This window comes from Larus michahellis, chromosome 2, assembly GCF_964199755.1.
Source record: "Larus michahellis chromosome 2, bLarMic1.1, whole genome shotgun sequence".
NCBI lineage: Eukaryota > Metazoa > Chordata > Aves > Charadriiformes > Laridae > Larus > Larus michahellis.
Window position 1 is genome coordinate 161,705,445 of NC_133897.1, and position 10,882 is coordinate 161,716,326.

The 10,882-nt window shown below is 40.6% G+C and overlaps 1 protein-coding gene across 2 annotated transcripts in view; it reads right to left on the bottom strand.

Moving 5' to 3' along the window:
* ZFAT (zinc finger and AT-hook domain containing) overlaps positions 1 to 10,431 on the bottom strand; it is a 98,090-nt gene extending 87,659 nt beyond the window's left edge. For both annotated transcript variants that reach the window (XR_012585800.1, XM_074577889.1), the window contains exon 1: positions 9,793 to 10,431. Coding sequence is in view for 1 of the 2 variants with exons in the window: in XM_074577889.1 (XP_074433990.1) it covers positions 9,793 to 9,811 (19 nt within the window). In the remaining variant the exon portion in view is untranslated. The remainder of the gene's footprint in view (positions 1 to 9,792) is intronic.
* Between the last annotated feature and the right edge of the window lie 451 nt (positions 10,432 to 10,882).

Below are 10,882 nucleotides of genomic sequence, written 5' to 3' on the forward strand. Positions count from 1 at the left end.
CTGTAATCAGTACTCACACACGACTTTATGTGTCCCTCCTCCCAGCGAGGACCTGGAGATGGGGAGAAGAGCAAGAAGGATCCCCAAAAGTCTCTGTGGTTGTTTAAAGTTCCTGATTACACAAACCATCAAACAGAAGTAAAGCTGGAACAAAACCAGAAGTGAAGAGGCCAGGTGGCAGAGAACAGTGTGAATGTTAGTGAAGGTGCATCAGGAGAATACGCAGAAGATGCCCGTGCTTTGCTCAGAGGTGAGATGGAAACAAAAACCGAGTAAAGAAATGATTTTAGGAAGAATGACTGGAAAAGGAGGTCAGATAGTAGAGGATCAACCGTGCCGATCACAGGCCTAAACAACTAGATCAGGAATAAGCAAACAATAATTGATTAACCAGTTGCTAATTAGGTGGTGTAACAATAGAGCAGTGAATTATAGTCAATTAAATGTAAAAATCAAATAAGCAATAAGTTAATTAACTATGCAGGGAATCAATGATTAATTAGTGAATAATTAATTATGTAGGAAATCAACAGACCAATTAATTAGACAGCAATTAAATATGCAGAGAAAGAAAGGAACAGTAATCACGTATGCAGGTAAACAAACAACAGGAATTTCAGCCAAAACCAATTTGGAACATTCTGTTCACTAAACATGGTTTGTGTTAATTCATTATCGTCAGTTTGCCTATATAAACTGTGCTAAGTGTACATTGAAATAAATAATACCAATTATTTTCCTCTTCAATGGAAAAGCAGAAAATTAAACTGTAATGTAAGAGAAGCCATTTCAATATTTTTTTTTAATTCTTCCAAAGATCTCAGCATATTTGTAAATTAGTCAATTATTTTTTTTTCTTTATACTGAGCATGTATACAGCAAAGGAAGATTAAGAAATGGATTACTAAAAGCAAACAGCAAGTTGCAGACTAGGAAGCAGGCTCCTTTGTTCCCAAACCCCTTCACAACACATAAAACAGTACCTGTGCTGTTTCGCTTTAAAATTTGAGTGAGGGGGAGAGAAAGATGCACCTATCTTAAATACTGTTAATTTCAGTGATTTTTCTAAGGGAATCCGGTAGTACATTATTGTCATATATACTTTTGATCATTATATGAAAAAACCTAGTCAAGATTTGTTTTCAACTAACCAAAAACTTTCATTTTGCATAAAAGATAGGCTAGAGGTTGGATACTGTTTTATTTTTAAATAACTAATTTTGTAAGAAACGCAGAGCAAGGAAACAAATTTGTATTTATTTGCCATAAATCATTCTAATGTATCCAAAACTTTTCATCACTCTTCAATGCAGACAACAGTTAAAAACTCTGTAATAGCCTTTGAAGTTCCACAACTGTTAAAAGGAACTACAGCTCCATAGCTAAATGCAAAAATAAATTTCACTGGATATCTACTGGCCTGTGGAATAAGTGCTTACTCTTCACCACTCCGGCTTTCCAACTCTGCAGTAAGTCACGTCATAGCACGCAGCACTTGTTGCAAGTTCAATTATTAGGTAAAAAGTTTGTGGTTTTTTGTTTTTCTTTTGTTTTTGTTTTGTTTTTTTTAACATTATCTGTATGAAAGCTCTTAAAAACAACTCTATGAAAGTTCTTCCATTGTGCATCCAAGGGTACAGCCAGGAAACAGAATGCAGTGAGCCAAGAACGAGGTAAGAAACATCAACTTCTTAAATAAGAGTTGTCCTTTTTTGTCATTTATAAGGGCATGTGGAAGGTGAGAGTCTGCTTCACTAAGGCTAGCTGATCAAGAACATTTTCAATGCAAAGAAGGTCAATAAGTTAATGGCATAAACGATGAACAAGAATATACAGAGACTCAAACGTGACAGACAAGAGATAACAGTGACAATGCCATGGACCAGAAGTCTCCAGTTAGTAATTGATGGGACATCAAGAAACTGCAGGCACAGCTTTGGAGAAGGCCACCTGGACTTTGTAAATGGTAAGAAAAGGGAAATGAGGATCAGGAAGATTTGGATACTTTAGGAGCGTCTATGGGACTATGTGGATTTGGTTTACATGGCAAGGTTTTGGTAGCAGAGGGGAGGCTGCAGGGATGGCTTCTGTGAGAAGACACCAGGAGCTGCCCCCGTGTCAGACAGAGGCAGCTCCAGCCAGCTCCAAGATGGACCCACCACTGCCCAAGCTGAGTCCATCAGTGATGTTGGTAGCATCTCTGTGATAACGTATTTACGAAAGGGTAGAAAACGTTACACAGCAGATGGGAGAGGAGTCAGAAAAATGCGAGAGAAACAGCCCTGCAGACACCAAGATCAGAGGAGAAGGGGGAGGAGATGCTCCACGTACCAGAGCAGAGATTCCCCTGCAGCCTGTGGAGAAGCCGTGGTGAAGCAAGTTGTCCCCCTGCAGCCCGTGAAGGGCCATGGTGGAGCAGATACCCACTCTACAGCCCATGGAGAAGCCCAGGCCAGAGTCGGCAGATGTGCCCTGAAGGAAGCCGCAACACATCAAGAGGAGACCACACAGGAGCCACAGTCCATGGAAGGAAGCACACACTGGAGCAGGTTTTCTGCAGGTTTTCAGGTCCCCCCACAGGCCTGTGGGGGACCCATGCTGGAGCAGTCTTCCTGAAGCACCCTATGGAAAGGACCCATGCTGGAGCAGGTCGTGAAGAACTGCTGCCCATGTGAAGGACCCATGCTGGAGCAGTTCATGAAGGACTGTCTCCTGTGGGAGGTACCTGGGAGATCTGCAAACGTTCATATGCTTGTGAATCTAGAGAGTGTTGTGCGTGTGCTTTCACTAGTAACTTTCAATTTCTACCAGCCACAGAGGAGGACTCGGCTGTCCCTGCTTCTATTTTATGTGAGTCCTACATGTAGGTGCTGTTGAAGGCGGTGCCTCCCCTGTTGGTGTGTGTGCAGTGCGTCTCAGGGACACACATGCAGATTTGCCGCTGGTTCAATCTGCAAGTGGGAAAGCAGCAGCCATGTCCATCAGCCTGTGACTGTGACTCCCTCAGGGATGCCCCCCAGAATGTTGTTTCTGAGCTTTCTCCAACAAGTTTTACTTCCTTAAGGTGCGCTACTCTCACATCTCCAAGCCCATACCCATAAAACCAGCTAACCTAGTGAACCAAGGAAAAATAAATCCTACACTCTCACCCAGCACTGGACTATATTAAGAGATAACTGCCCAAAATCCATCACTAATTTCCAAATATTCCTAAAATAATTACTTATTCCTATAAAAACTCCCAACTCCCAACACTTTAGCAATGTCTACAACCAGCTAACACAAATGTTACAATACAATCAGAAACAAATTGTAGTTTCCTCTACCAGCAAAGCATAGCACTGCATTGCTGCCCAACAAACTTCAAAAAGAAGAGAGATATTTAGGTTATTTCAGTACCTGACTTCCTCACTGTCTTGTCACTGCTCTCACCTGCACTATGTTATCTTGAAATCTGCAATTATTAGATCACAGCTCTATTAACTACAAGCTGTCTTTACTCAATGGAGTTAAATTTTCCATTATAATACCAAACATAGTAATACACTAACATGAGAAAATAGAAGGATTTCTGTTCAAATCTCAAGTGGAATTAAAAGCGCGCACAATTCTTCCAATAAAACCATTGTTTTTATTAAAGAACTCTTCATACACAAATGCTGAGCATGTAAGATATTCAAGCGTCTAAGAACAATAAATAAGACTTTTCCTTGATAGCTTCTTTAGGTAGAGGTATTGAAACCGTGAGATAACAGTTAATATGAGAGCAACATGTAAAAAGCCAGTAATTTGTGTTTAATACAAGCAACAACATTTCTCAGTAAAAAAATGGTTTGAACTGAACATGAAAGAATTGGCACATACAGTACAATGAATTACGATATCTCACACTTGTGTCAAATACATTAAAAATATTTTTCTTAGACATCACATTTTATTCCTCTGTGCACGTTAGAGATTTTTGTAGTTTTCAATGCTATTTCAAACATTCGGAATTTTCAAAAACGTTATAATGTATCTCTGATTTTTATTGTTTCACTTTTGTTGGGTTTTGTTGTGGTTTTTTTGTTTTGTTTTTTTTTTTTTTTTACTTAAAACCTACTTTATTCTGTTTAAAAATCAAAATATTTTTAAAAATAATGCTAAATGTATGTGGTTTTAATACCTTCAAATAATGAGTACTATTTCATAATTTCAATAAAATGTAAATAACTGTCAGCTGCATTTTTCTGTCTTACAAAAAAAGGATCTTTAAACGAATGTGAGTTTTGATTACACACACTTTAACCTCAGAAGGATATATTTAGCCATAGATATATTCCCTAGACCTCTTCCTTGACCTTATAACATTTTAGTTATCATTTTAATAAAGACACTGTTATAAACTAATTTTATTTCTCTTCATTTGATAGACTAAAAGAAATTAAATCAATACCTATTTCCTGCTATGTTCTCTATTTTGATTCATCAAGAAATTAATATGTAGGATTATGGCATATCTCCAAACCAGAAGCATTATACTCATTAAGTGTTAAAAAAAAAAAGTGTATAAAACATGCCACTATTTGCTACTATTAGAACAGCAGCATCACAAGTATCCCATGTCCAAAACTAACAAATTACCTATACTAAAAGCAGCCGGCCACAGAGAATAGAAAGCTATTTTAGGGCTTCCTTCACCTGAATTTGGACTATACTTAATAGTAAGCAACTGTTTTCAAATTCACTAGCACATGATGACTACTGAGGCAAAACCTGCAACACAGAATACATTCAGTTAAGGAAAAGGAGAACCTGACCACGTCCGTTCTCACTTTTAGCTGCTAACTAAATAATTATCATTAGTTAAATGCCACAAACATATTTTTTTATTTTTAACAGTAAGAACGTAAGTTATAGCAATGTTGAGATAGGAAGCACTCTTACAAAAACTAAAAGATGATACTAAAATCAATAATGCTTAATATGGTTTTATGGAAAACCTCATCATATACATTCAACATTTTTTCTACCAAGGCTGTAAGTTTAGTTTACAAGGTAAACTATATCTATAGAGGCACACAGCATACGAGACTAAATTACACTGGTGTTTGTGAATGTTTCCAATTTAGAAATAAACTGCATTTAAAAATCTATACAATACAAACATACTAGCACAGAGACAACAAAGCCAGGGAAAAAAAACCACTAGTTAAAGTGCTTGGGACACGAATGCATGATGGTGGTGGTGTGAGCAGAACTCAGTTGATAGTTTCCTATATACCTAAGGGAACATTACAAGTTGAGAAAGAATACAGAGGAGCATGGGGCTTCATCCAATCCAAAATTTAAAGATACCATAAAAATGTTTTTAAATTGAAGACTGAAGGGTAGGTGACAAGTGCAAAAGACCACAAAGATCAAGGTGATTCACTCTGCAGTGATAAAATTATGAAGACTGTTTACAAATGAAAGATGACACAGAAGTTAGTAAGATTTTAACAGGAAACAACAAAGAACAGGTGAAACAAATTATTGGGTTTGTTTTCCATTTCTTTGTAGTTGCTTTAAAAAAGATAAATCTACATTCTACTATAATAACGCAAGAAGCCTAATAAGGTGTCAAAATCAGAATGCCTAGCTGAAGGCAAGGGTTATTGACAGACATGCTTTCAAAAAATTTCTGAAAAATATTGTTGTAATGCCAGTGGGATACTACCACTTCAAAATACTGAGGACAGGAAGTAGGATGTATTGTTTGTGAAGCAATGCCATCTGTTAGAAGCAGCTTACGGTCAAATCTGATTAACGGGTTTTTTTAACAAGTAACAGAATCCCTGAGGCCTAAAATACGCACATTGTACAGAAAAGCAGTGTTAGGACTTAGATGAGCAACTGTCTGACCACAACAGTAAGAATGACCGTGGCACACTGAAGGGGATAAGAGTTCACAAAGACGGAAACGACAATATATTGTAGGCTTCAATTACCCTTATGCACATTGGTTAAATGTCAGGTCAGGACAGGATGCCAAGATTAAATGTTTAAACACCATTAATGACTGCTTCAGCCAGCAAACAATCAGGCAAACCACATGAGGAGAAACAGTTCTTGACTTTATCAAAAGTATAGCAGAGGACAGCGTTCAAAGCGACCCTACTTGAGAGTCACTGCAACCGTGATTAAAGTAGTACTCAAAAATCCTTTGAAAGAGTGATAGAGAGACAAACGTTTGTGTTTAGCTTCAACAATGTGAACTATATAAAGATAAAAAGCATCTTTAACAAAACAAAAACAAACTACAAAAAGGACTAAAAAGGTTCCAAGAAGAGTTAAATACTTGAAAGCAGCATGAAGACTATTTAAAAGCATGATATTTGATGCTAATCATCAAAGACGACTTCAGAAAGGGGAAGAAAAAGAAAAAAATCTATCAGCAAAATAGCAGTGAAAGGAAGCTTTAGTAGAAGAAAACATCTTTATAAAAGTTAAAGTTGTTAAACAAGGAAAACAAAAAGAAGATTGTAAATGATGTCAAATTAAATGTAAAAACACAGTAAGGCAGGTCAATAACCATAATTTTATCAACTTGAAAAATAAAAAGCAGAATGAAGCCTTTTTTTAAAAAACACCTCAGCAGTAACAGGCCTGACTGAGAGCTTGTGTAGTAAATGTAATGTTTATGAAAAGACCCTTCGAAGACGGTGAGCCCGTAGCAAAACAATATTTTCCATTTGCTGTATCTCCATAAGGGTTTGGAGAGGTTTTCTATGAAAGATCTCTCAATTCCAGCAAACACTTTAAAGATAGTCTCAAAACAAAGCTAAGAACTGCACTATTCAAAACCAAAACCTTACAGTTATAATAGACAGTGTATAAAACAGATGGTCCTATAACACATAGACCTTTAAAAAACAGAAAAGATTACTACTGCAAAAGCCCATACTGGGCTTTTTGTCTTTGGGTATTGTTCATCTAACTAGAAAAAAATAAAAACCCTAAAATAACAACAACAACAATAATAATATCCTTAAAAGGTACAAAGATAAGGACAATAAAGAACACAGCACAGATCCTTACAAGCAGCAGATAAATACATTAGAATTTTCTGACTGGAAAGGATGGAGCTGTGGGGTAGACAAAAGGCAAAGAGTAAAGTGAAGAACTACAAAATCACACATGTCATGGAAGCAAATGATCCCTCTGAAACTACTGTCCGCTCTTTTCAGTTGATTTCTCCTGCAGCTGCACCGGGAGAAGCAGAGAACATGAAAAGAGGCAGTTCTTCATATAACTGTAAGATAAGTACGTGTCCAGTTGGTGTTAATAACTCTTGGAACCAAAGCCCATTGAGAACTAGTAAATGGAAAGACACTACTCGGGGCTCAGCAAGGCCATAAAAAGGCCTAAGAGGGTATTCTAGACAAATATCACTGTGTGCTCGCCCTGTTCCTACACTTCTCTATTTAGACATCCATCATGAGTCACTGTTAGACACGTGATGTATCAAGCTTGCCACAAAATTAAGATCCAGATACTTTCTTAGATTTTTTTTTTTAATCGCAGTACCAGTACTACACAATGTAGACTTTAACGCATCTCAGCTATTCTAGCATTCAAATACTATATTTCATCAACATAACACAGAACCTCTGAAAATCTCCAAATACTTGACATAAAGACATCATTATCTCCAATGGAGAGGTAGAGAAATGGAGTACTAACGCACCAGAATTGTGCCTTATGATAGATCAACTTTAGACAGTTAACTTGAATTACTGGAAGATGAAGTACCAGGTTACATTGACATGCTTCAGGGTTGCCTAAGATATCACCAGAAACCAGAGCCTGCAACGTGATCAAACAGCCGCCCCAACAGGAAAAGGGCACAAGGCCCATCTCCCTTCTTTGTCTGAAGCATGTCCTCACACTCTCACCATAACCAAACATATTTTATTTTACTAGTCTGTTACTGGATTTGTCAAAAGAAACTTGAGTTTAAAACCACTGAAGTTTAACTAATGAGAGCAAATAAAAGTATTTTTTTCTTTTACACACATCAGCTTTACAAACTTTCCTGGAAAAAGGTGCATAAAGTTTTTTCAAAAGAAGACAACTGCCTACACACACTTGTCTTGGTTAGAACGTACAAAATTTAGAACTAGATTAAAAAGGATGTCCTAATAACTAGGAAATTAAATTATTTGCAGTAGTTTAGAATAATCAGTTTATCAAGCATAGAAACAAGGTAGATTTTCCATCATTTAAAAAAAAATAAACTGTACTAGATGTGCTTACACCAAGACTTTGTTGTCATTTTTTATGTTCTAAGATCGCCCTCATGCGGCTAAATGCAACACTGCTGAAGTTGCCACTAAAGTACACTATCGTACAATACCACACCGTAAACCACGCTACCAAGATACCGAAAACACTCAGAACCTCTCAAAGAATAAGCACGAACAATGTGATCAGCCAACGACTTCAGGATGCCCTGATTGAAACACTCCAAACCTGTTTTTTTGAAGCACAAATAACAGAAATGCATCTGAAGTCAGGCACAGTTCAGCAGCTGCAGTATCAAAGATACCACTCGTGACAGTTCTGGGTACAACCACTCTGTATTATTAAGACAAGTGTGCTTGAATAAATGCTAATTTATTAGTAGCAACAGTAGTAGTAGAAAGCGAATTAATTTCTCATCTAAAGTTGTATCAGAGAATATAAAGCAGTCCTGGAAGGCTCTTCCAATAGTACTTAAATAACACAGCACCTGTTAGATATTCTGCTGTTCAGATACAAATACAAGCTATTCTCCTGATAGTGCTATTCTCTTTGGCATAAAATCTTGTTTGAGTTGTAAACTAATTGTCTGTAAACACCTCATAGGACAGCTAGAAATACCTTAGGATTCTAAAAAATTAAAGTGTCATCTCAGGGAACGACAACCAAAAGCCAAATTTGAGTGTACAGGGTAATTAAGTAGCGTTAAGTTATTGCAACATCACTTCTCAAACTTGTCCTGCAACAAATGCATAAGGATTGTGAAATGAAGAAAGCACGTACATAACGTTTGCTATCATGTCTGCGTATTTCACTCACCGGTGTAATCCCCATGAAATTTACTTAGACATGAATCCCCCCATGAAAGTCAGGCCAATATAAGGCACATAAAGGACTGAGATGATATTGCAATGGAAGCATCTAACTTTAACTTGTTATCTCCTTTCTGCAGCTGCACTTTTAGGCTCTTGAGCTAAAACTACGTACACAAGCTGTCAAAAGTAAAGCACGAGTGCTTTAAACCCAGATGCGCACCATTTCAATACAGACTGCAGGCAGCTCGGCAGCTACTCTTTCCCAGCTGTCCCCCCACAGGCACCCGGGGGACCTCGGGACCGCCCCAGCCCTCCGGCTCCCTGCCGAGCACCAGCCGGAGCGCCCTGACCGCGGAGAGCCCGGCGTGGCCTGGCCTAGCCCGGCCCGGGCCGGCACCGCCACACAGACCGCGCTGGGGCCTCCCCACAGGGACACGGCGGCCTTCCCTCACCCCTCCGCAGGGCGACCCTTGGGGTGCCCCACAGCCCTCCAGGCCGCCGGGCAGCCGCTGTCCCCCCTCCCCTTGCCGCCAGCGGAGCGGAGATAACCACCGGGGCGGGAGAAGCAGCAGCCAGCCGACCACTGGGGGAACTACTTCTCGTGCGGACGCAGCGTGACGACAAACCCGCGCCGGAACTACTTCCTTCCCCTCACACCCCCTCCGTCTGTAAGAGGATCCCTGCGCGCTCCCCTGCCCGCCCCGGCCCCGCTCACCTGCAGCCGCAGCCTCCATAACCGCGGCAGGGACCCGGCGGGACGGAGGGTGGGGGGTGGTGGGGGAGCGGGCCGAGAGCCGAGCGGCGCAGCCTGATCTGAAACGAAAAAAAAAAAACACCACCCCCCCCCCCCCAAAAAAAAACAAACCAAAAAAAAGACGACTAGAGGAGGAAGGGAAAAAAAAACACAACAAAAATCACTGTCGCGACAGCGGGCCAGGCTCCCCCTTTGGTAAAAAATAAAATAAAATAAATTAAAATATATAATTTTAGTCGGCGGGGGCGAGGCTGGCCGGGCGGCGGGTTATGGCGAATCTGCCGCCCCCGACACGGCGGCTTCTTCCTCCTCCGCGACGTCGCGCCGGCAGCGCGAGAGCAGGGCGGGGGAGGGGCCGGAGCGCGCGCCCCCCCCTCGCGCCCCGCCCAACGGCTGAGCGGCGGCGGTTGGGCGGCGCCTGCGCAGCGGCGGCCTCGCGCTCGTTACGTTCAGGCGCGGCCGCGTCTCCTGAGGGGCGGCTGGAAGGGGCCGGGATCCCGGCGGGAGAGGGGTTGGATACGCGGAGATAAGGGGGAATTCTCCTCCGGTCAGCGGCCAAGCCGCTGTTGGCCCGAGGCTCTGCCCGCGGGAGTGAAGGCTCCCCGCCCCCTCCCCACCGCGCTGGCCGGGAGCAGCCGCATCCCAGCCCCAGGGCCCTTAGGAGGATGGGACTTAGGTCAGACTCAGGAACAGACGATTCATACTGACACAGCCCTTCGATATCTAAGCAGTTTTAATTTACCTCCAATGATTACAATCATGTGTCTTGATTAACATGCATATTTCCTACAAGATAATTGAAGTTTGGAGGAAGATGCAATTTTCACCATATTAACGGGTCCATAAACATTTGTGATGTAGTTCAAGTAGTTATTTAGCCTTGTGCCTAAGATCACGGCCGTTCTGTAAGTTTATTTTTATCTGAGTGCACTTCAGAAGATTTAGATTTGCCTCTGAGCCATGTGTCAGTGTGTATCAACAGTTTGGTGAATCACCGTAATTTTTTTTTCATTCAGTTTTCTAAGTTATGAATTTGGGTATTAAATTATTA